The sequence below is a fragment of the Myotis daubentonii genome, chromosome 1 (assembly GCF_963259705.1).
Source record: "Myotis daubentonii chromosome 1, mMyoDau2.1, whole genome shotgun sequence".
Taxonomy (NCBI): domain Eukaryota; kingdom Metazoa; phylum Chordata; class Mammalia; order Chiroptera; family Vespertilionidae; genus Myotis; species Myotis daubentonii.
The window spans coordinates 133202445-133228959 of NC_081840.1; the positions used below are offsets into that span (position 1 = coordinate 133202445).

Sequence of the window (26515 nt, forward strand, 5' to 3'; positions counted from 1 at the left end):
GTCTTTTAAGTTCTACATTTTCACTCAGCTGCCTCATTATATCTTCTGTTTCTGAGTGAGTCAAAATTATCTTGATACCATTTGTGCAAATTTTTCCATTAAAAACTAGGTTTCCTTGAACTAAACAAATTTGTGTATTCATCACCAGTTTACTGGTTACAATGACAAAATTTGTTGAGCTAATTTTCTTGGAACTATTTCAAAACAAAGAGTTCTCTAAGTTCATCTTATATGGAATTGAGTGGGTGTGAGTGCATCATGTCTGCGACAGAGACTGACTAGGAGGAAATGAAATAGTTCAGTAATTGTCTTGAAAATTTAAAAAAATGAAGATTTTCTTTATTTTATAATCATACTTCTTCAGCTTGAAGAAAATACTAGCTAAAAACAACCATCATCATCAATAACTAAGCAAAAGAGCAAAAACCAGAACCAAAACATAGAAAAAGGATATAAAGAGAATGGTTAAGAGTTTATTTTATTTTTATTGTGTAAAATATTCATAGAATAAAACTTACCATTCTTTCTATTTTTACATGTACAATTCAGTAGCTTTAAGTATTTTCATGATCTTGTGTAACTATCACCACTCCTCATTTTCAGAATACTTTATTATCGCAAACAGAAGTTCTGTACCCTTTAAACAGCAATGCTCACGCTCTGCCCTCCCCCCTCCCCCCCACCAGTCCCTGGTGACCTCTATTCTTTCTGTCTATGGATTTGCCTATTCTATGTACATCGTATAAATGAAGCTATAGATTATTTGTTCTTTTGTGTCTGGTCTCTTTCACTTAGCATAATGTTTTCAAGGTTGTACATCAGGGGTCCTCAAACTTTTTAAACAGGGGGCCAGTTCACTGTCCCTCAGACCGTTGGAGGGCCGGACTATAGTTTAAAAAAAAACTATGAACAAATTCCTATGCACACTGCACATATCTTATTTTGAAGTAAAAAACCAAAACGGGAACAAATACAATATTTGTATTTGCATGTGGCCCGCGGGCCGTAGTTTGAGGACCCCTGTTGTACATGTTGTAAAAGGTAGCAGAATTCTTTCTTATGGCTAAATTAGAGGCCAGATGCATGCAATTCATGCAAGAGTAGGCCTTCCTTCCCCCAGCTGCCGGCACCGGCTTCCCTCTGACACCTGGGACCCGGGCTTCCCTCTGGCCACTGGCAGGCACCTGGGACCCAGGCTTCTCTTGCAGCCCCAGATTCATCCGGAAGGTTGTCCAGAAGGACATCTGGTCTAAATAGCATATTATGCTTTTATTATTATAGAGAATATTTCAATATACATATACATACAGATTATTTATCCATTCATGGGTCTGATGGACACTTGAGTTGCTTCTATCTTTTGGTTACTGTGAATAAGTGCCACTGTGAACAAAGGTGTACAAATATCTCTTTGAGTCTCTCTTTTCAGTCCTTTGGGGGCATATACATAGAAGGGGAACTGCTGGATCATATGGCAATTCTGTTTAACTTTCTGTGGAGACACCAAACTGTTTTCCACAGTAGCTATGCCATTTTACATCCCTACCAGCAATGCACCAGGGTTGCTTTGTTGCAATGCTTTGCTTTGTTGTTGTTGCTGCTGTTGAGTTGAACTCCTTTATATGTTACTAGAGGCCCAGTGCATGAAATTTGTGCACTCAGGGGAGGGGTCCCTTTGCCTGGCCTGTGCTCTCTACAGCCCAGGAGCCTTCAGGGATGTCCGATTGATGGCTTAGGCCTGTTCTCCATGGGGAGTGGGCCTAAGCCATCAGCCAGATATCCTTAGTGCAGCCGTGGAAGTGGGAGAGGCTCCCACCACCACTGCTGCGCTTGCCAGACATGAGCCTGGCTCAGGGCTTCTAGTTGAGTGGCGCTCCCCCTGTGGGAGTGCACTGACCACCATGGGGCAGTTTCTGTGTTGAGTGTCTGCCCCCTGATGGTCAGTGTGCATCATAGCAACTGGTTGTTCTACTGTTTGATCTATTTGCATATTAGCCTTTTATGATATAGGATGGATAGTAATATGGTCTACAAATATCTTCTCCCATTCTATGGATTGTCTTTTCACTTTTTTTTTTTTTAAGAAATACACTTAACATGTTAACAATGGCAGTTTCTTTTTTTATATATATATATACTTTATTGATTTTTTACAGAGAGGAAGGGATAAGGATAGAGAGTTAGAAACATTGATGAGAGAGGAACATCTATCAGCTGCCTCCTGCACACACCCCACTGGGGATGTGCCCACAACCAAGGTACATGCCCTTGACCAGAATCAAACCTGGGACCCTTCAGTCCGCAGGCCGACGCTCTATCCACTGAGCCAAACTGGTTAGGGCTTTTTTCACTCTCTTGATAGTGATCTTTGATGCACAAAATTTTTGATATTGATAAAGCCCAACTTATCTGCTTCTTCTTTTATTGACTGTGCTTTGGTGTCATATAAAAAGATCATTCCCAAATCCAGTCTCGTAAGATTTTTTGTAATGCTTTACCCCCAAAAGTTTTATAGTATTGGGTCTTCCAGAACACCCAACTCTGATATTTGGAGGAAAAGATGTGTATTGTCTGCCCTGTTTCCAGCAAGCTGCACCAGGAAACATTCTGCCACCCTCACTGCTACCTGCCACAAAGTTGGGGAATGGAAAATGGTAGCCACGACCACCGGGAAAGGTTGAAAATCACCAACATTTACCAGGCTCTCCATTGAGCTCTCTACCAGATGCCCCAAGTTTTCTACTAGAGCCCAGAGTCCAAACTAGTTACTTCAGGCAGTTCCTGTCAGTTCAGTAGTTGTTTAGGTGGAATGAACTGGTCGCCACTCTTCTAGCTTGGTAAGTCTTTATTTCAGTAAAGTCAAGGTCATAGGGTAAATTTCTTTGTGAGATCGTACCACTGATTCTAGTTGGTCATATGACACATTTATATAATACAAAAACACCCTGAATATGAGTATAGAGAAAATTCAATTAAATTGTATTTGCTTCTGAAATGGATATAAATCCAAATTAGGCTAAACAATTTAAATTTATGCAACTTATTTACCTGTAAAAGCCATGAATGGCTCATTCAAAATGCTTTTTTTTTTTTCTTTCATGATAAATCAGTGAAGAAAGAAACGTTTTTTGTTCCATCTGTTCTGTTTGTAACCAACTTTTTTTGGTCAGTTAAGCATAGGCTTAATGAAAAGAAACAATTTGTCCTGCGTCCTACATTTTCACCATCTTTTTCTTCCTGTCAGAATCATCTTCAACTTTGAATGTTAAAAACAACGACAACAACAACAACAACAAACTAGTGAGAGAATAACACGTTTCTTATAAGGGAGAAAACTTTAAAACTTTAGCATAAAGACAGTGAATCTTGGAGCTTTCCACCTGAAAAACTTCTTTAAACTTTCAGAAAATGCACTTGCAGCAGCTTCTTTCTGAATTGCTAACATTTCCCACAGTCTAGTTGTGGGTTGCCTATCTCCTAATATCTGGTTCAAAATGTTCTTATTCATGTTTTACTTCTGAAAAATAACAAAATAGATGTTCAGGAGTTAGTATTGTGCTTAATGATAAATTTGTTACCATTTTTTTTTTAAAAAAAGAAGAATTTCACCTGTGATGTAATGACTATATATGTCTTTTTATAAAACAAGCAGATTTTCTGCTAGCAAGAAGACACTTCCACACATGATAAGAATCCCCTGGGTGAGGCTGGACAGCAAAGCTTTTTTTTTTTTGCAAATCCTTTGTGATATTTTCTCTGGCTTTCTCCAGAACTTTCAAGAGAAAGATTTCTAGAACTCTCTCCCTCCCGGCCATTACTGTAATTCCCCGAGGTTTAGCCTCTGGTCCCTTCTTCTCCTGGCTAAAGGAAAAAAAGCTATATGTGATCGGGTTCTCTTGAAGCTTTCTAAGAAAAAAAGATACCCACAAGCACTAAACATGAAGAATGAGGGCGATTGATTTCAGCCATTAAGAAAATGTTTCTACCCAAAACTCCTTTTTAGCTGCTGCCATTTCTGTCCCCACAGAGTGGGGCTGTCTGCCCAGGGACCCTGGGCTCAGCTGCTTTCTTGAGGGAGCCTCCTGTCCGGCCCAGGTCATGATGGCCTCCAGCCTGCTGTCCACAGCCCCATGGCAGAGGCTGTGAGGGCCCAAGCTGTTTCACTTCTGCCTCCCGCCGGCCAGCTCGCCCCTCCCTCCTCTCTCCCATCGCCCGCTCACCTCCCCCCCTTCCTTACACTTCTCCCACACGTGTCCCGTTCTCCCCTTCCTCTCTATCTGCTCTCCTCAGAAGTTCGCTTACGAAGCAAAGTTGTAACTTTGAATTCCTGTTTTTTCCAACCACCCTCATGTGACAGGATATCTCCTTATTGGAGGTTTTCCCTAATTTGAGAGGCCCTTTAAAAGTGCGAGCGTCCTCCACCCTTCTTTTCAGCAGGGCTGCTCTGAGGATTGAGCAGGGGAAGGGGCGACCCAGCACCCTCCTGGCTTTGGCTCTTTGGCTCGCCTTCCTCTCCATCACTGGAAGACAGGGCACACCCTGAGCCATGAGGCTGCCCCTGCTCCTGACTTTGCTGCTTCTCATTCCAGTGGCTGTGCAGCTGTTGGGTAAGTGGCTCTGGTGGCCTGGGTCTATGGCACCGCTTTTTATTGGGGGGGGGGGGGGGGCGGTCATTGTCAACGGATTCCTTTCAATACCTGTGCTGAGGAGGAGAGCACAACTCCCCTCCGCCCCAGCTCTGCAGCCGCCCAGCTCTGCAGGGAACCTGTTACCTCTGCCTGGACGCCAGGTCTGGGGTCTGGGGCCTGGGCAGGGGCAGGGGCGCTGCTTCTCAGGCCAGAGGTGCCCTGAGCCCCAGGGAACCCCTGTCCTGCTCCTGACTCCTCTCATCAACCTTGTTCCTTCCCTGCTGTATCCTTAGAGGGAGTCCTTCTGTAGTCTGTGCAGCTACTTTCATTTCACAATATTCCTGTCTAACCCCAAACATCTGGGTGTTTCTGGCTGAAGGAGGTGCAGCTCTGGTGTCTGCCCTCCTCCGAGAGCTAAGGACAGGGTCACAGATCTGCCCCCACAGACATTCCAGGTCATTTCCACAGTTTGTCTTTTTTTCTGTGAACCGTATTAATCATTCATAGTTTTTATTGCTAGAAAGTTCATCCTTATCTGGAGTCCAACTGGTTCAAACTGATTTATTCCTTTTTTTTTTCCTTCTCCTTCTCCTTCTCCTTCTCCTTCTCCTTCTCCTTCTCCTTCTCCTTCTCCTTCTCCTTCTCCTTCTCCTTCTCCTTCTCCTTCTCCTTCTCCTTCTCCTTCTCCTCCTCCTTCTCCTTCTCCTCCTCCTCCTCCTTCTCCTTTTTCCTGGAGACTAGTGATTACTCACGAGCTTTTCAAATTCTCAAAGACATCATTTCTATTTCTTTAGGTCGGTGATTTTGAACCTTTTTCATCTCATGGCACACAAAAACTACTACAATTCTACTGCATACCAAAAAGTATCATTTTTGCCTATCTGGCAAAAAAAAAAAAAAAAAAAAAAAAGATAGGTATAATTTGATTCATTCACACTCGATGGCTATTGTGTTGCCTGTTGTCATTTTTTGTTTGGCAATCCAAGGGAAAAGAGGTCAGTGCCCCTAACTAAATAGTCAAGTATTGCGTGTTCCAAAAATTCTTGCAGCTCATCAGTTAAAAGTCACTGCTTTACATTTAACCCGCTAAAACTTCAAAACGAGAGTGCCTACAAGAGATTTTACTCTCAGTTCTCTCTCATTTTCTGATCATAAATTTTATTTATTAAATAACTAGAGGCCTGGTGCACAAAAATTTGTGCACTCAGTGGGGCGGGGGGTCCCTCAGCACAGCCTCTTGCAGGCTGGGATCCCTCGGGAGATAACGACCTGCTGGCTTAGGCCTGCTCCCGGGTGGCAGAGGGCAGGCCTAATCCCTAGGTGCAGCCCCTGGTCGGGCTCAGAACAGGGCTGATTGGGGAGTTGGGGCACTGCCCCCTGTCATGCACAGAGCAGGGCGGATTGGGAGGTTGTGATGCCACCCTCAGTCACGCTCAGGGTAGGGCCGATTGGGGGGTTGGGGTGCCACCCCCTGTCACACTCAAGGCAGGGTCGATAGGGAGGTTGTGGCGCCATCCCTGTCAAGCACAGAGCAGGGCCAATCAGGGGGTTGGGGCGCTGCCCCCTGTCACGCACAGAGCAGGGTCGATCAGGGGGTTTGGGGCTCCGTACCCTGTCAAGCACAGAGCAGGGCCGATCAGGGGGTTGGGGCACGGCCACTGTCACACTCACGGCAGGGCCGATGGGGAGGTTATGGATCTACCCCGTCACACACAGAGCAGGGCGCATGCGGGGGTGGGGGTTGGGGCGCCGCACCCTGTCACACACAGAGCTGCAGGGTGATCAGGGGGTTGGAGAGCTCCCCCCTATCAGGCACAGAGCAGGGCTGATCAGGGGGTTGGGGTGCCTTCCCCTGTCACGAACAGAGCAGGGTGGATAGGGAGGTTGTGGCCCCGCCCCCTGTCACACACAGAGCCGCAGGGCGATCAGGGGATTTGGGCGCTGCCCCCTGTCACGCTGCTCCAGGGGCCAGGAGGCCTCGCAGCTCCGCTGATCTCGGCGCTGGGTGGCATATTACCCTTTTACTATATAGGATAGAGGCCTGGTGCACGTGTGGGGGCTGGCTGGTTTGCCCTGAAGGGTGTCCTGGATCAGGGTGGGGGTCCCCACTGGGGTGCCTGGCCTGTCTGGGTGAGGGGCTGAGGGCCGTTTTCAGGCTGGCGTGTGACTGAAGCTCCCAACCTGTCCTTTTTTCCTTTTTTTTAAATTCTGGGCCAGCTTTAGCTCTGAGGCTTGGCTCCAGCTTGAGGCCTCGGCTGCTGAAAGCAGGTATCTGGTTTGTTTGTGTTCTATAATTGTAACACTGTTGTGGTCCTGCTCACTCCAGCTCTGAGATCCCTGCTGGCTGAAAGCAGGGATCTGCATTTGTTCTATAATTGAAACAATGTTGCGGTCCTGCTGGCTGAAGCCCAGCTGGCTGAAAGCAGGTTTCTGGGGTTTTGTTTAGCTTCTATATTTGTAACAATGTTTCTTAAACTGCAAGCTCAGAGTCCGGCAAGGCAGGGGGGGAAGGTTAGCTTCCTCCGTCACTGAAGCAAGCCTCCTGTTCGCTTCAAGCTGCCGGTTGCCGGCCGCCATCTTGGTTGGCAGTTAATTTGCATAGCGCCCTGATTAGCCAATGGGAAGGGTAGCGGAGATATGGCTAATTACCATGTTTTCTATTATTAGATAGGATGCATATTCTTGTGATTCAAAATCATATATTAAAAAATTATTTACCTAATGAAAATGGATATGAATGTGTTTTATTTAAGATTGTTATAATAAAAAATAGACATTTAGAAGATATTTGTCTCATTTTAGAAAATACAGACTTTAAGGATTAAAGATAACTTTCCAAACTCATTGCCTGGATGGGGCCTTTCTTTCTAAAATTAATGTTAATTTTCTATTGTCGTTTCATCAGCTCATGATTTTTTTGGTATAAAAAAATTAGAAAGTTTGCAGTTCTCTTTTGAGATAAGGAGGGATTCAACTCTGAATACTTGATTCCTGACTCCCCTTCATTTCTCTCAAACCTACCAACACTGACTGCCACGTGACAATGGCACTCCACGAGCTGCTGCAATGCGGGGGCAGGACTTATGGGTAAGACGGAAGCTCCCATGTAATCGGGAAGCTTTTCAGGGAGAGAGTATTTGATCACAGAAAATGTTCAATTGTAATGAGCATTAAGTCGTAGTATTATAAAAACACAGGTGAAAGCAGTGTGGTTTGCACCCTGCCAGGAAGCTACTTAATATCTTTGTGCTTTCGTTTCCCTGTCAGTAACATGGGGAGCTTATTAATATACCTGCCCCATCCATTGTTGCAGTGATTCAATGAGTGTTAGCTATTAAAAGCAGTGATCATTCCCCCATAGTAGTAATTAATTGTCCAATAAAGCAATATATTAAGTATTTAAGAAAAGGTTTCCCAAGAAACAAGGCTGAGAAAAGGTTCCTAGAGCATGAGGAGATAATTTCACATTAATCTTGGAGGCAAAGCTATTTAGCCCTCAGCCAGTAAGTGGTGCTGAAGGCCAGCAGCTCTGTGCTGTGGAGACCACAGCATGGGATTAGACATCAGTGTCCATCTTGAAAGCTTGTTTGTGCAGGAGGGTTAATATATCTTCCAAGGGTGCGCTGTCTCCAATGGAATAGTCTGCTTAGGAGAAAGTTCCCTGTCACTAAACGTCTTCACACAGAAGCTGGGTGACTAGTTCAAGGGCTGTGTCTGGAACCCAGACTCTAACTCAGTTCAGTGCAATCCTCCTTCCTATATAATAAAAGCCTACTATGCAAATCAACCAAACAGCAGAATGACCAGTTGCTATGATGTGCACTAACCACCAGGGGGCAGACACTCAACCCAGGAGCTGCCCTCAGCCCACGGGCCCCAGGACAGCCAAGGTGTGCGGGGAAGGGAGAGGGGGGCATCCGCCACAGATCGGTCCTGATCACTGGCCAGGCCTAGGGATCCTACCCATGCATGAATTTCATGCATTGGGCCTCTGGTCCTATATAATAAAAGCCTAATTTGCAAATCGACCGAACAGCGGAATTACTGGTGGAATGACTAGTCACTATGACATGCACTGACCACCAGGGGGTAGACGCTTAACACAGGAGCTGCCCCCACCCTGCAGGCCCCACCAGTTGCCCCGCAGAGGGAGGCGACCGGCGCAGAGGGAGGCGACTGGCGGTGGCGGCAGGGGGTGGGGCCAGCGAGTGGGTGGCACCTGGTCAGACAAGGTGGGTGCAAGTGGGGGGGGGCCTACTCACTCTACCGGTCACCCCACAGATTGTCGGCCAGGCCTAGGGACCCTATCCGTGAACGAATTTCATGCACTGGGTCTCTAATAGAAACATAATAGGCCACATTACATTGCCACATTAGAAAAAGTAAAGAGGCCGGGGTGGCTCAGTTGGTTGAGCATCATCCCCTGCACTAAGAGATTGCCGTTTGTATTCTGGCCAAGGCACATGCCCAGGTTGTGGGTTCCATCCCCAGTAGGGGATGTTCAGGAGGCAGCCAATTGAAGTTTCTCTCTCTCTCCTTCTCCCTGCCTCTCTTTCTCTAAAAATCAATAAAAACATACTTTTTTAGAAAGTAAAAAGAAACAAGTGACATTGATTTCATGAATATATTTTATCTAACCCAATATATCTAAAATATTTTTAGTCAACATTGAAAATTAAAATTTCAAAACATGAGGTGTATTCTACAGTTTAGAGCACATCTGAATTCAGACTGGCCTTGTATCAAGTGTGCTGCAGACCCCTGGGGCTCTGGATACCACATTGGGCAGCACACATACAGCCCCTATTTTTCTTTAAACCGACTGTTAACGCTTTAGGGGGAAAAGTGTTCCTTAATTTGCTTAGGAATTTTTCCCTCCTTGAGACAGCAGGATATCTTACTCTGATGAATGTTTTCCTCTTGATAGGCATAAATACGGGAGAACCAGGGAGGTGCTCACATCTGTTTAGAGAATAAAAAACAAACAAACAAACATGGGCAAGGGAGCCCCTTCCAGGTTTTTTTGAGATTATAATTTTTATTTTACCTTTTCTTGGCTTAAGTGGCACATGATCAGAGGTGTCTGAATAAAAGCAGAATACCTGCTTAGTTAGCAGGAGACGGTCGGGTGTATGAAACCCCTCCCTGGTTCTTTATTTATTAAGAAAACCCACGGAAAGGTCTCCCTTCTTCCTTGTGGTTAATTTCTTTTCCACTCAGAACCCTTTCTCCCACATCCCCGAGAGCAGCCCACATCATCAGCATCGTGAATATCCATGCCACCCCCAGCAGGCCAAGCTTAACAGGAGCCACTCTCCACCCCCCCCCTTTTTTTTAATTTTCAGAGAGAGAGAGAGAGAGAGAGAAAGAGAGAGAGAGAGAAACATAGATTTGTTGTTCCACACATTCATTGACTGATTTTATTTTTAATCCTCACCTGAGGATATGCTTTTCATTGATTCTAGAGAGAGAGGAAGGGAGAGGGAGAAAGAGAGAAACATTGATCAGTTGCCTCACCCACAAACCCCAAATGGGATCAAACCCACAACCTGGGTATGTGCCCTGACCAGGAATCGAACATCATGAGCCTTTAGTGCTCTAACCATTGAGAACACTGGCCAGAGCTCATTGGCTGATTCTCGTAGACGCCCTCACCCGGGGAATGAACCCTCAACCTTGCCGTATCTGGACAACACTGAGCTGCCTGACCAGGCCCCCTTCTTACTCTTCTTGCTCTGCTATCTTTTTAGCACAAAGAAATGCATTCAGTGTTGATGTTTGGAGCTCAGCGGGGATATAATCAAAGTAGAGATACAGTGAAATTTGTTTAGATGCAGAGATTGGACCACAGCAGAGAAGTTTAGCTTGAAATGGCCTGGTTTGGCTCATTGACAATGGTGTTTTGGTAAACTTAACAGTTTGTTCTCAGAAGAAAAAAAGCATTGATTTGTGGCATTTGCCGATTTCCATGATGTAACCCTCCCACCAGGGTTGATTGCAAACTACCAATGTGGTGCCCCTGGGGGCAGTGGGGAGAGGTGCCAGGAGCAGGCTCTCCCTGGTGAAAGTGAAAAAAAATAGTGTGAATTTGATCTCTAGCCCAGACCCATGCTGCATCCAGCCTCCTTGGTTTGTGGTTAAAAAAATTGGGTTCCTGACAGGTTAAGTCAGGGGTCCTCAAGCTTTTTAAACAGGGGCCAGTTCACTGTCCCTCAGGCTGTTGAAGGGCCGGACTATAGTTTAAAAAAAAACTATGAACAAATTCCTATGCATACTGCACATATCCTATTTTGAAGTAAAAAAAAACAAAATGGGAACAAATGCAATATTTGTATTTGCATGTGGCCCGCGGGCCGTAGTTTGAGGACCCCTGGGTTAAGTGATCTTTCCAGGTCTCACAGCTAGTTAGTGCAGCAACCGGTTTTGTACTCAGAATCCTGACTTCCAATGGAGAGTTTTATTAAAAAGAAGCAATGCTTCTCTTCCTCCAGGTCCTTCAACTTTCCTTCATAAAATTTAGAGTTCAGACCGTGGACACATCCAGAACGGAACATGATAATCCTGTTGTGATATGACCTGAGCAGGGAAGGGGCAAACCAGTGTGTCTGTGGTGCCCTTAGTTATATCGCAGTTGTTATATGGAAGAGGCGATGGACCTGCTCGGTGTCAGCACACACATTGGAGAGTGCTATCTAGAATTAGAGGATGCATTCGATTTGCAATTCTTTGACTAGTCATGTGACTTCACGTCTGAACTTTAATTTTCTCATCTCTAGTGTAAATAAAAATTAATAATAAACATAGTCTATGTTTAAAAAGAAGCAATTCATATTTGCTGAATGAATGATTGATTGGTTTAATATCAATGTAGGATTTCTTCAAGAAATAATTCCCCACTGCCATTCCCTTAACTAGTTTTAATGTTCAAAAGATTTTCCTTTAAATATTTCTACTTTTCTTTATTTCTATTCTCTCATCTTTCTGCAGTTGTTGAGCAAAACCAAGTTCTTGTCATCTTTCATTTGCAATTACTCTTATATTTTTCTGTTTTTCTTGTTATTGTTGCGAACCACATCAGATTTTTCTATAATCTGTGTGTGGAGGATATTGCAGATATTGGTAAAATAATTGCTTTGTTGCAATTATTGGTGTCTTCTAAGAGTGTTGGACCTAATTTCTAAGTAGGAAAGTCATCACAGGTTAAATGTGAACTTTAAATAATCAAAAGTGCTCAATCTCAATTAAAGACAGGGAGGTGGGATCATAGTTATCCTTCAATGCTCACAACCTACAGCCTGGCCCCTGAGACAGAACCTTGAGCGACTAAGGGAGAACTAGGTCTCAGAGGCCACAAGGTGAGTTGAACCTAGGAAAGTAGCCTCTGAAGTAGTGTGTATCGTCACAGCAGAGAGGGAGAAAACTGATGTCACAATGAGAACGGTAGTGACATCTTGCCTCTTGGCTATCCTCAAGCATAGCTGGATGAAAAAAAAAATGTATGGTTAGGTTGGTCCCCAAAGGAGAGCACTGAAAATCAGGTTGAACAAAAGTGAGAGTAGATGGAGATAAAAAGACAAGGATCCTTTCCAAAGGAATTGAAACTGACATCAAAAGAAGAAATAATTTGAAGACAAAGCGTTCCAGTTACAAACCAAATAAAGGTCACAGGGCACTTTCGGATCCTTAACCTCATGAATTAATCACTTTCAGATCCTTCGTCAGATCCTTCCGACAACCCCTTGAGACGGGATGGGTAGATATTACCATCTACCTTTTCCTACATGAAAAAGCTGAGGCTTAGCAGTCAACTAGCCAGGAAGACCAGATCTCGTGCTTGATCACGGTCTTCTGGCTCTGAGGCTGAGCAGCAGATCTAATTCCCCAGCTGGGTGTGTTGATCAAGAAAGACATAATGGGCTTCAAAACTACAGTATGTGGCGGGAGTACTCAGTCACTTTATCAATTGTTAGACTTTTCACTTGGACAAGGAAGGGAGGGCATTAACATTGGACTGTTTACTATAGGCAAACGACACGTTGTGCACTTTATATAAATTATTTCATTTAGAAATTCACAGAAACTCTGTCAGAAAGCATCATGGTCCCCAGTTTACTGATGAGCAAACTGAGGCTAGAATGATTAATTGAACCCCGGTAACATAGCTAGTAAATGGTAGAACCAGAATTTGACCACAAGTTTGCTGACCCCGAAGAGCATACCTCTCTCCATCGCATCACCTATGTCCTGAGGGTGGAAACCCTGGTTCTCCATTGTCCTTGTCCTTCTGTCCCTCTGTCTGGGCTGCTGTTTTCTCTAGTTTCATCCTGTTCTGAACCCTTTCACACTTTCCAAGTTAATGATAATAATGAACTAACATGTATCAAGTGAATTTCTTTGTGTCAGAAATGTTCTAAGCACTTTATTTGGATGATCTCATTTAATTCTCACAACAACCAGCAGGTCCTGTTATTTCGCCTTTATTTTTCAGATGGGAGAAAAGTAAGAACAGAGTATTTTAGAAACTTGACTAAGGTCACATAGCCAGTTAGCAGGGAAGCTCTGATTATGTCATGATCAGGTTGAAATGATACATAAAGATTATTTTTTAACTAGAGGCCCGGTGCACAAAAATTTGTGCACTCGGGAGGGGGGGATGGAATGGCGGGGGGCTCAGCCCAGCCTGTGCCCTCTCACAGCCTGGGACCCCTTGGGGGATGACCACCTGCTGGCTTAGGCCTGCTCCCCGGGGGGTTGGGCCTAAGCTGGCAATCAGACATCCCTCTGGCAGCCCGGCAGCCCTCAGAGGATGTCCACTTGCCAGCAGGGAGCAGACCTAAGCTGCAGTCGGACATCCTTAGCACTGCTGAGGAGGCAGGAGAGGCTCCCACCACCACCACTGTGCTGGCAGCCATCAGCCTGGCTTGTGGCTGAGCAGAGCTCCCCCATGTGGGAATGCACTGACCACCAGAGGGCATCTCCTGCATTGAGCATCTACCCCCTGGTGATCAGTGTGTGTCATAGTGACCAGTCATTCCCAGTCTTTCTGCTGTTAGGGTCAGTTTGCATATTACCCTTTTACTATATAGGATAGAGGCCTGGTGCACGGGTGGGGGCCAGCTGGTTTGCCCTAAAGGGTGTCCCAGATCAGGGTGGGGGTCCCGCTTGAGTGCCTGGCCAGTCTGGGTGAGGGGCTGAGGGCCGTTTTCAGGCTGGCTGGTGACTGAAGCTCCCAGCCTCTCCTTTTTTTCTTTTTTTTTTTTTTTTTTAAAAATTCTGGGATTTATTTACCTTCTATAATTGAAACTTTGTTGCCGTTACTGGAGCTGAGAGCTGGCTCCTGCTCGCTGCAGCTCTGAGGCCATGGCCTGCTGAAAGCAAGTATCTGGGGTTTGTTTAGCTTCTATAATTGAAACTTTGTTGCTTTCGGAGCTCAGAGCTGGGCCACGGCAGGCGGGGGACCTTGGCTTCCTCCATCGCTGGAGCAAGCAAACCTCCTGCTCGCTTCAGCTGCGTGGCTGCTGGTCGCCATGTTGGTTGGCGGTTAATTTGCATATCTCACTGATTAGCCAATGGGAAGCATAGCGAAGGTACAGTCAATGACCCTTTTTGTCTTTTATTAGATAGGATCCTCACCCAAGGATATTTTCTCCCATTGGTTTCAGAGAGTGGAAGGAAGGAAAGGAGGTATGGAGGGAGGGATGGGGGTGGGGCAGGGAGGAAGAGAGAGAGAGAGAGAGAGAGAGAGAGAGAGAGAGAGAGAGATCCATTGGTTGCCTCCTGCATACAGGGTCGGGACTAGGGATTGAACCTGCAACCACATGCCCTGACCGGGAATGGAACCTGAGGCCTACTGGTGCACAGGACGACACTCTAACCCACTGAGCCACACTGGCAGGCTGCATTGAGACATGATGCATAACAATTAATTAATTAGTTAGAATGGCTCTGAATGGAAGAAGAAAGAGTGGCGTAGTGTCAGGCTTTGCTTGTCTTAAAATTGGGGGAGAAGCTGGCATTTTGAGATTGAAGATATAGGAGAGAAAGAAAGGATAGTGAGTGGAGAGGCAGGAGGGAATGGGATCCAGGACACAGGTGAAAAGAGCAGGAGGCTGAGGGAGACCTACCGAGATGGGAGTGAAGGAGCCCAGGAAGGGTGTGGATGTCCCTATCTTTCGGGAGGAGGGCGGGGAGTTGGCAGTTTTCACACTCCTGGCTTCTGTTTTCCTCCTTGAGGTCACAGCCCATATTGAGGCACATTTGTACCTCCCCAGATGGGCAAATGCAGTGACTTAAAATAGCAGGTTCTCTGAATATTTGATGAGTGAGTGATAGATTGAAGTGAAAAATAAAATAACTCTCAAATTTTCCTTTAACCTTTTGTTCAGTATTGAAAAACCTAGCACTATGATCCCCGTTTCCCCTCTGCTCCCAGCAGTGGGCATAGTGTTTTGGTTTGTTTGTTTTTGTTTGCATGTACTAGGTATTTGATAAATATTTGTGTGTTTTTTTTACTTAATTTCAGATCTGTGGGGACACATATGTGGGTTTTACATACAGTGACAGGCTCAGAGACAGATTTCTTTGTTTGGGTTGGTCAAGACTGACCCTTTACAATGATGTGAATGGTTTATTTGGGAGGTGGTCCCAGGAAACACTGGAAGAGGAGGGGGCAGTGAGACCAGAGCAAAGGCGCTGGTAAGGGGCCAGTGACCCCCGTGGACACTGGAGCTGAGCCCTGCTGGGTGCTCTGAGCCTCAGAGTCATCCCCCCTGAGGGCAAAGACTTGGGTGTTTATTCATCAACTCCCGTCGATCACTGGCAAAGGGCTTCTCTACTTGTAGGTGGCACTAGTTCTCGGATTCTTCTTGTCCCCACAGTGTGTGGGTACAGGGGGCTCTGATGGCCAGAAAAGGGCCCCAGGCCCAGCGGTGTGGTGTAGTGCTGTCACTGAGGACGGGCTGGCATGCCCTAAAACAGCAAAAGGCAAGAAGACACAGTGGAATTCTGACAGTATTTGCTACAAAATACCCATTTACTTTACTCTTATCCAGCTTCTTTATCTTCCAGAAGTTATTTTCTTCTTTTTAGTCACGTCAGCATTTTATTTATTGACAGGGAAAATCTAAACATGTATAAGGGAATATAGCATAGATCCAAATGGTCCCCTTTAATAACCTAATAATCTTCTTTGGTGGTAAGTTTGGAAATTTAATTACTTGCTCAATGTTATGGAATCATTTAAAACCCACTTAAAAGAAAATTCACACCCATGTTACTGCATGCCAGTTATTTTGAACCTGAGATATTGGGTTGAAATGGATTGCTTCTTGCCTCAATGTATTTTGACCTTTGATGTTCTGCCCTTGAATTAATCACAGTGTGAGCTCACTGTGGCAGGGAACCTGTTTCTCGCTTTGTCACCGGCATGCCACTGGGCACATACGTGTTGAAGGATATGCGTGAGGTCAGCAAGATAGAGTTAAGGCGGAAGGACGTTCTCTTCAATTCTGTAAATAAATTTCTGATGTGTGTTAAATAAAGAGGAAACACACATTTTAGTCCGTAAATGAAATTGCAGATAAATTAATATAGCTATCCAACTGCCCTCATTTGCTCAACTTTTCTGCAATATTTTAATTACAGCATAATTAACATAAACAAAATGTAGAATATTTATACATATGGGGTGGGCAAAAATAGGTTTACAGTTGTGAATGCGCAAAACACAGAGTTTATTCTTATATTACTATTTTTAATTGTTGTATTATTTTCCGTGCAAACAACTATAAACCTACTTTGGCCCACCCCCGTGTAAAACAATAATGTGGTTCATGGTGGCAAAAAGGTCACCAGCTGCTTTTTGGTCAAGGCTGCTTTTTGGTCAGAGACGGTGCACGGGAACGGTGATAAAAGCTGTTGTCTAGTTGGGGAGAAGATTAATGTATGAATGTAGGAACATAAAATGATAATTTTAAGTTTCCTTGTATTGTCTGGCAAAGGCAATATCAAACCTGCACTGCTTCCTAGTGTTAAAGATAAATACAGGAAACAAGAATAGATAAGTTTGTTTTGAAATAGAAGCTTTTCATTTCCAAGTACTCCTTTTATAAGTACAAACGTTTATAAATTGCTCTTCAGTGCAAATAAACTTTCAGGGGGAAAACTAATATTAAATAGACTGCTAATCAGTAATCAATTATTAAATAAAATGATGTACCTGGGTACTGGGGAACATGCTTCAGATTTAGTAAAAAACTCTTTCATTCATTCAACTATTACTTGTTGAGAGACTATTATGCTCTAAAAAAGAGAGAATACAGTATTAAACCAGAAAGATAAAGTCTCTCTACTCATGGAATTTATATTCCATCAGGGAGACCAGACAAAACATAAGTAAATAAAATTTTTTAAAAAGGATATATTTTAAGATGGTTATGAGTATTATATAGAAAGTAAAAGTAAAATCAGGACAGTCAGCTTGCTAAGCTTAACACATGAGCTGGGACCTTACTGAGCATCCAAGAAGCGGGAACTTGAGATAGGAAGCTTTGAAAGTGGTGTTTGAGGAGCAGTAAGGCCCTGTGGCTGGAGGTGGTGAAAGAGGGAGAGGGAGGCGACTGGGGCAGAAGGGGAGGCCCGCTGGATCCTGCCCCGCTGGTGAGCTGTGATGTGGAGGCTGGCTATTTTTCTCCTGTGTGCAGCTGTACACTCTTCAAGGGTTTAAAGTGTTGGGACAATGGTGTTTAAAACCAAATCTCCTCCCAACCTAGGAAACCTCGCCACAAAGGTAGAAGAAAAAGAAATCAATTTTATTACTGAATAAGCGTTCACATCACAGGCAATCTGCTAAGGAGGCTGCATAGACAGAACTCTAAGTATAGCTACGTGGAAACCACCCGTTACATTAGTTTGTTTTGCCAATTGTTTTGCAATTTGGAGTCAGGTGATAAGTTAGATCAATCTTTCCCAGGAAACTGGGAGGTTTGGCGTTATCTTCTTTGACAATTTCATTTCAAAGACAAGAAGACCAGAGCAAGACCATGGTGGAGTGGTCTAGGGTGGTGGCAGTGGAGATGGAGGCAAAGAATGGATTAGGACAGTGGTCAGCAAACTGCTGCTCGCGAGCCACATGCGGCTCTTTGGCCCCTTGAGTGTGGCTCTTCCACAAAATACCGACTTCTGCGCATGGGCTACGAAGTTTCAATTGCACTGTACGTGCGTGCCGGAGCGTGGTATTTTGTGGAAGAGCCACACTCAAGGGGCCAAAGAGCCGCATGCGGCTCGCGAGCTGCAGTTTGCCGACCACTGGATTAGGGGATATGGGTCTTCATACTCAGGGTTCTCCAGAGAAATAGAACTCTGGTGTGTGTGTGTGTGTGTGTGTGTGTGTGTGTGTGTGTGTGTGTGTGTGTCTGTCTATCCTTCAAGAGATAGTGTTTTTAAGCAATTGGCTTATGCAATCATGGAGGCTGGCTATTCCAAAATCTACAGGTGTAGACTGACATGCTAGGAACACAGCAAGAGGTGATATGTCAGTTCAAGTCCAAAGGCAGTCTAGAGGTTGAATTTCCTCTTCTTCAGGGATCTCAGTCTGTTTTCTCTGAAGCCCTTCAACTGATTGGATGAGACCTACCCACGGAACGGAGGAGAATCTGTTTTACTCAAACCTTCTTGATTTAAATGTTAACCTTATCTAAAAAGCAAAACAAAACAAAAACCAAACAAAAATATCATAACAACAACATCTAGATGAGTTTGACCAAAAATTTATGTACTGAGAGCTAGTCAAGTTAACACATACAATTAATGTAGTATATTTAGGGGTAAAGCCGATAGAGTCTGCTTTTGTCGTAGAAAGGAAAGGAAAACTGAGAATCCAGGATTACTCCTAGGTTTTTGGCTTATGGATCTGGGTGGATTGATGGTACCATTCATGAGAAAGAGAATATTGAATGTTTGTGCATTAAATACCATCATATTTAGATTAAAATTAGGATGAAACTACACATGAAAATTAAGTACATGAAATTAAAGTCAAATAAGTATAAAAACCTCTGCCCTAATTGGTTTGGCTCAGTGGATAGAGCATCGGCCTGAGGACTGAAGGGTCCTAGGTTCGATTCCGGTCAAGGGCATGTACCTTGGTTGCGGGCACATCCTCTGTAGGCGGTGTGCAGGAGGCAGCTGATCGATGTTTCTCTCTCATTGATGTTTCTAACTCTCTATCCCTCTCCCTTCCTCTCTAAAAAATCAATTATATATATATATATATATATATATATATATATATATATATATATATATATATATATATTTAAACCTCTGAAAGAGGAATACTGTTTGTGCAAAAGACTTTCAAGCACCTTTTCCTTTAACGGCTGATTATCAATTGGTTGGTTGACTGAATCTGGGCGGTTAATAAGTGTTGGGTGCTTGACAATACAATCAAGTGACTGAAAGTATGAGGTGGAAGATATATTGATGATGAGATGTTACTCTGAAAAGTGGAAGATAAGTCTAGATAGGAAAACAATAGGTGAAAAAGCAAACACAGGTTAAATTTAAAGGCAGTATAGTTGAGTTTATAGATATATATGACAAAATTTTCAGAATTTATTACCTTTTTAGATTAGAGGAGCCTAGATTTACATTTGCATGTGGCAAATTATCATAGTAATTTTTTTTAAAGAACCTTTTATTTTTCTGATTTCTTGTATTTTACTGTGAACAAAACATCATATTATTAAAAATTTAACTTCATTGCCAATGCAGAAAGGTACTCATTTTGTCATGCTAGGACAGCAGTTTTCAACTGGTGTGCTGCAAGAATTTTTAAAAACATGCAATACCTGACTATGCAGTCAGGGGACACTGACCTCTTTTGCTGTAGATGGTCAAATAAAAAAATGCCAAAGCCAGCACAATAGCCATCTAGGGTGAATGCCCTGTCTTGAACCATAAATATATAGGTCATATAATAGAGTTGCATCTTATTGGTCATGTCCCATAATAATGTTGTATCTGATTGGTTAATTCTTGATACCAGAAATCCTTATATAAAAGTAGAGGCACCCGATTTTTTAAAATGTTACTTTGGAGTAAAAAGGGTAGATCATCACTGTTATTATTTTTTTTTGTAAATCAAAAATTATAACCATTTTTGTCAAACTGGCAAAAAATATAATACATTTTTTGGTGTGCTGCAGAATTTTAGTTATGACTTCATGCATGCCATGAGATGAAAAAGTTGAAAATTGCTGTGCTAGGACATGGGCATCAACAAAATGATGTCAAACCTGGGCAGGAGTTCAGCTCGATGGAGGGGATTCAGCCCGGCATTGCATGGTGGGTGGACAGATGTCAATTCTAAGGAAGACAACAGAAACAGATGTTCTGAATTCAATTTTTGTTGAACCCCAATTACAAGAAATAAAACCAGCAGAATTGAGGAACCCATCCCAGGAAGTAGCTCTGAATTAGGAACCCAGAGGCAGAGGTCTTTAACAGGTGTGGGACAAGAACAGATGTAGGAGTGTGGCAGGAGAAAATAGTCGTCTGAGGCAAAGATCCATTGTAAGGTTTGAGCTGGTGGTTCAAGAACTGACCTCACAGTGTAAGTGGTGCTAACCTCAGAGGGGTGTTGAGGCCAATAAATACAATATGGCTGATAAAATGCTTTGTAAACAGTGAAGGAATCTGCTAGTGGTACTATTATTACTATGTTATTTTTCACGGCATGATTTGGTTTAAAATAATTAGTTCATTTAGTTAGCTCCTCAAGAATCTGTAATACTACCAGCCCATTTTAAAAAAAACCATTTAAGTAGAAGGAATTTAGTAAAACTTTAGATATTTTCACAGGAATGGTAAATTGTATAATTTATATTTGTGTCTCAAAATTAAAACAGTGTCTTTCATTTGCCTATTCTTAAAAAAATAAATAAACAACAAAAAAGAAGAACCTTTACATAAATTCAATTTTGATTTAAGGAAAAAAAAAATGCTTACCAGACCTTTTTTCTTTTTCTTTTTTATTTTTGGCAAGGGGAAGTTGAGTTTTGCCAGCCAGCAGAAGTGTATTATAAGCATAAGCCACCTATACATATTTATTTAAATTGCCAGCTCCAAAGCACAAGCATTAACAATAGATATTTGGAAAGTTAGTCTTATGAATATTACCTTAATGAAAATAATAACATTTGTTTAAATTATTATACTTTTATTTAATTATTTAAAAATATTTTTATTGATTTCAGAGAGGACGGGAGAGAGAGTGAGAGATAGAAACATCAATGAGAGAGAATCATTGATCGGCTGCCTCCTGCATGCTTCCTACTGGGGATCGAGCCTGCAACCTGGGCATGTGTCCTGACTGGGAATCGAACCAGTGACCTCCTGGTTCATTGGCCAACACTCAACCACTGAGCCACACCAGCTGGGCACAAATTATTATACTTTTAAATACATTGTTGTATCTTTTTATTGCACAAAGGTGAGAATGAGTGTGCCAGTGAATCAAAGCTAAAATTATATACAGATTCTAACTTATCTCTAGATGGTAGGTCTCTATGTTACCCTGGAAAGGAAAACAAAACAAAAAATTTCTCTAGTTACCTAGACCTAGGCTATGAGAAAGGCCTTAGTTCAAAAATTGGTTGGACCTAAAATGAAAGTAAATTTTCTAATGTAGAATTATTTTTTAAGTTATAAAAAACCTCCCTAATATTATAATTAGAATAATTATGCATAAGTTTCATTTGTCTTAAAGAGGGTAGGAGTGAGTCAGACTTCAAAATTCTATTACAGGATATACATGCATTTAACTTTATAGCTTACTAGAGGCTTGATGCACGAAGTTTGTGCAAGGGGCTCGGCCCACCAGCCCTGGCTTCGTCTGGGAGGTCATCTGGAAGGTCATTCGGCTGTTTGGTCTAATTAGCATATTAGCTCTTTATTATATAGGACTAGAGGCCCGGTGCACAAAAATTTGTGCACTTGGGGGGGAGGGGGGTCCCTCAGCCCGGCCTGTGCCCTCTTGCAGGCTGGGACCCCTCGGGAGATAACGACCTGCTGGCTTAGGCCTGCTCCTGGGTGGCAGAGGGCAGGCCCAATCTCTAGGTGCAGCCCCTGGTCGGGCTCAGAGCAGGGCTGATTGGGGAGTTGGAGCGCCGCCCCCTGTCATGCACAGAGCAGGGCAGATTGGGAGGTTGTGATGCCACCCTCAGTCATGCTCAGGGTAGGGCTGATTGGGGGGTTTGGGCACTGCCCCCTGTCACACTCAAGGCAGGGTCGATGGGGAGGTTGCGCGCACCCTGTCATACACAGAGCCACAGGGCGATCAGGGGGTTGGGGAGCTCCCCCCTATCAGGCACAGAGCAGGGCTGATCAGGGGATTGGGGTGCCTTTCCCTGTCACGAACAGAGCAGGGCGGATAAGGAGGTTGTGGCCCCACCCCCTGTCACACACAGAGCCACAGGGCGATCAGGGGGTTTGGGCGCTGCCCCCTGCCACACTGCTCCAGGAGCCAGGAGGCCTCGTGGCTCCGCTGATCTCGGTGCTGGGAGGCATATTACCCTTTTACTATATAGGATAGAGGCCTGGTGCACGGGTGGGGGCCAGCTGGTTTGCCCTGAAGAGTGTCCTGGATCAGGGTGGGGGTCCTGCTTGGGTGCCTGGCCAGCCTGGATGAGGCAATGATGGCTGTTTGCATCTGGTCACACCCCCTTCAGGGTGGGGGTTCCCATTGGGGTGCCTGGCCAGTCTGGGTGAGGGGCTGAGGGCCGTTTTCAGGCTGGCGGGTGACTGAAGCTCCCAACTGCACCTTTTTTCCTTTTTTTGTTTTTATTCTTGGATTTATGGCTGTCACTGGAGCTGAGAGCCGGCTTTAGCTCAGACTTCGGCTGCTGAAAGCAGGTTTCTGGCTTTGTTTACTTTCTGTATTTGAAACTTTGTTGCGACTCCAGCTCTGAGATCCCCGCTGACTGAAAACAGGTTTCTGGGGTTTTGTTTAGCTTCTATATTTGTAACAATGTTTCTTAGCAGCTCAGAGCCCAGCAGCGGCAGGCAGGGAACGTTGGAGTCCTCCGTCACTGAAGCAAGCAAGCCTCATGTTCGCATCAGTAGCCTGGCTGCCGGCCGCCATCTTGGCTGGCAGTTAATTTGCATATCGCCCTGATTAGCCAATGGGAAGGGTAGCGGATGTACGGCTAATTACCATGTTTCTCTTTTATTAGATAGGATTGTATTCCTATCCAGATTTTTTCTCTGATGGGTATTATTTCTTTTCCTATTACCTACTGTTTATGTTAACTCCATTATAACTAGTATGCATTTAAGGCAGGCCTTTTCATAATGTTCCTTATAATGGATGATTGCCAGCAGCCATGTGCTCCCCTCAACTCAGCCTCTCTTTCCAGCCTTAGGGATCCCCCAGAGGTAGCTGAGATGGCTCAGCTAGAGCTAACTTCACCCTCTTCTTATGACCATAAGTCTTTAAGGAAATCTAAATATTGGGAACTTTTTACCTAAAATACTGTCTTTGTCACATGTATCTATTTAAACATCATTTCTTTCTTTTTTTTTTTTTTAACAGATACTAGGCAGTTTTTAATATATAATGAAGATCACAAACGCTGTGTGGAAGCAATAAGCCCCAGTGCAGTCCAAACATCAGTTTGCAACCCAGACAATGAAGCACAGAAATTCCGATGGGTGTCAGAATCCCAGATTATGAGCATTGCCTTTAAATTATGCTTGGGGGTGCCATCAAAATCGGATTGGGTTCCTATCACTCTCTATGCCTGCGACTCAAAAAGCGAATTTCAGAAATGGGAATGCAAAAATGACACACTTTTGGGAATCGAGGGGGAAGATTTATTTTTTAACTATGGCAATAGACAAGAAAAGAACATTATGCTTTACAAAGGATCTGGTTTATGGAGCAGATGGAAGATCTATGGGACCACAGATGATTTATGTTCTAGAGGTTATGAAGGTAAGAAACACAATTTTTTTTACCTTTTTGTCAATTTTTTTTCATCTTCTCAGTTGGAAACTAATTTAAAAATATAAGCATATTTTTGTTAAGCCTCTACTAGAAATATTGGTGATTACCTTTGTTTTTTGAACTAAGTTGGTGTTCTTGAGAACATGACAGTGAATAAGTTTGGTAAACAGCCCTCGCTTTAGCTTTTTGTAATTAATGGAGAGTCTTTTTAAAAACTTTAGCTAATATTTTTTTAAGCTTTTTAAATTGATTTTTACAGAGAGAGGGAGGGAGAGGGAGAGAGAAACATAGATGTGAGAACGAAACATTGATCAGCTGCCTCCTGCATGCCCCCTACTGGGAATTGAGCCCAAAACCAGGCATGTGCCCTGACCGGGAATCAAACTGGCAACTTTTTGGTGCCTGGGACAATGCCCAACAAACTGAGCCCCTCCAGCCAGGGCTAAGTAAGATTTCTTTTTAAACAATGGGTTACAATTTTTAGAAATGCATTTTTGACTGAAAGCCTCCCATTTGACATTATGCAGTTGTAATGATGAATTAATTTAACAATGTTTCTTTTCCTTTGGTTTGAGTTATTCCTGGAGAAGTGACCCATGGAACAAAGTTCTTTATCAAGCCAGGTTGCCTAAAATGAAATATTGGCATCGTTTGACAGTTTGGGTTTCAAAGTGTTTCTGATTAGCCACCTTACGTGTATTTACAGACTAATTTAGAGAAGATTTGAAAAGCTGAGAAATTAATTTGTAAATTAACATGCAGCATATTTAGTCAGCTATTTTATAAAGTAGTAGCACCAGGAAATAATTTCATATGTAGTTTGTTCATTAAGATCGCGAAGGTTAAATAAAAATCAGAGTATTTCACCTTCTCTTGGCCAAATGCCATTCTGGTGGCTGCACAGAAAAAGACAAGACTGAACAAAACAATTTAAAAAAGAACTGGAAGGCTTTTTGAAGGGCTCCCTGAGTCAGATGGTGTTAAGCCCCATTCCATGTTTGGACACTCAGTTATGGTGAAGTGTTACCTAGAAGGGCCTCAAGATCAGAGAAAGCGCTTGCCCGTTGGGACGAGAAAGTACCGGTTTCCAAAACTCCTATGGTGCTGAGGCTGTGAAGTTGAATCTAGCTATCGTCTCTAAGCAGAGCAGAGGAATTTAGATCTTTGTAAGGTGATAATTTGTCAGTTTTCCTTCTATATAAAGAAAATAAGGAGTGAGAAGGAGGGTGCAGAAAGAAGTTACCCCAAGGCATTTATTGAACACAAGGTAGGTTTAGAAGTTACATAGTGACACCTACGTAGTACAATCTTTCAGGAGAAACTTGATGGAAAATTACAGGGCAGAATAAGGGTGAACCAGACTTGACTGAGTCAAATTCCAGACAGGACAATAGTCCTAACTGAGAATTAACACAAGTTGGATTGGTGCTAAGATATCGGACTTCTTATCTTATTCTAAAATATATCACTGAAGTTCTGTAGCCCCATCCCATAGCTGTTCTTCTGTTTGCTTTGAGGAAAATATGCATAGGATTTAGGATAGTGGTTCTTGAACTTCAGTCAGCTTAAGAATCATCTGAAGAGCTTTCTGACAATGTAGATTCCAAGGTCCCCTTCCCACTCAGATTCTAAGCTCGCATATTGAGGGAAGGGCCTAAAAATATGTTGGGTTATTCTTAGGAACACCTAAGTGGTTGGATGTAGATGGCCCAGTGGCCATACCCTGTATACTCGCCAACTGTCTCCCAGGACTTAGAGAATCTAGCCCTTCAGAGCGATCTTGGAATCTATTCATTGGAATATATATGAACACTGAAGATAATGTGGAGTGTATGTTGAGTTTCTAAAGAAAACTGGCTGAGACCTGGTATTATTTTAGAATAACAGAGTCAGAATTGTAGGCTTAGAAGGATCTCAGCGTTGTCTAGAAGTTTGGACCACAAGAGGAAGAGTGAATTGACTGCAGTCACATGATTTGTCAGTGAAGTAGCTGGAGTGCAGTTTGGTTCTTTTGGCCTCGTCAGAGCTTTGATAAGTAAATGAAGTCAGTCCTGAAAAGGCCATTTCTGATTGACACCTATAAACCCAGCACTAAAATCCCTAGGCTAATTTAGTGACCAGTGAAACTACCCTGAGGTGGCTGGCCTTCACAGGTTTTCTTCATAGGAAGGAACAGGTACCCCCGTGCTTAAGAGTGGCGTAATTATTTTTGAAACCAGCATGTTCCTTATACAACATGTGATTTAGAAAACTAGTCCTGTAACTCAGTGGGAAAAGGACTAAAGTCAAATTAGTTAATTGACCAAAAAGTAATCTTGAGGTATTTGAAAATATCCCTAGTTTTTAAGAAGTATGAGTAAAGGAAAAGGAAAGGAGGTAAAAAATTTATATTTATTTTACTCTTGATATGTTAGGTGCTGTGCTATGTATTTTATATACTTTATATTATGTAAGATGTCTTTCAAGAACTTTCTATAGTCATAGAATCCACAAGACTTAACTAAGAAAAGCGTATGCTTACCTGGGAAAAATTCTGAATATCAACTGGTGGAAAGAGGCTAAACACTTCAATGTAGAGGGCCATCTCCTAAAGGGACTCTTCCTACAAAGATGGAAACTGAACATACTGGAGAGTTTAGTGAGGTGAATGGTTTGGTTGTCAATGAAGATTTGAGCTTTTCTAATCCTTTTGGCTTAAGCCAAACCATGACCAATAGTTTTATATATTTTTTCAAATTTCCTTTCTAGATGAACCCAGAGCTTCTTCTTTTGATCTGTTTGAATTCAGTTTTTAAAAAGGACAGTATTGATTGTAAGTGGTATCTAATGGTTTTGAGTGATGAGGATTAGAGTTATGCTCAAATCCCTGCCCTTCCCATAG

General features: G+C 43.2%; 1 protein-coding gene across 1 annotated transcript in view; it reads left to right on the plus strand.

The window, feature by feature from the left end:
* The first annotated feature begins 4361 nt into the window (after positions 1–4361).
* Positions 4362–26515, plus strand: part of MRC1 (mannose receptor C-type 1) — a 96052-nt gene continuing 73898 nt past the window's right edge. Inside the window, exons 1-2 of the mRNA XM_059660481.1 lie at positions 4362–4607; positions 23221–23622. Of these exons, the coding sequence (XP_059516464.1) occupies positions 4547–4607; positions 23221–23622 (463 nt within the window). The 5' untranslated portion in view covers positions 4362–4546. The remainder of the gene's footprint in view (positions 4608–23220; positions 23623–26515) is intronic.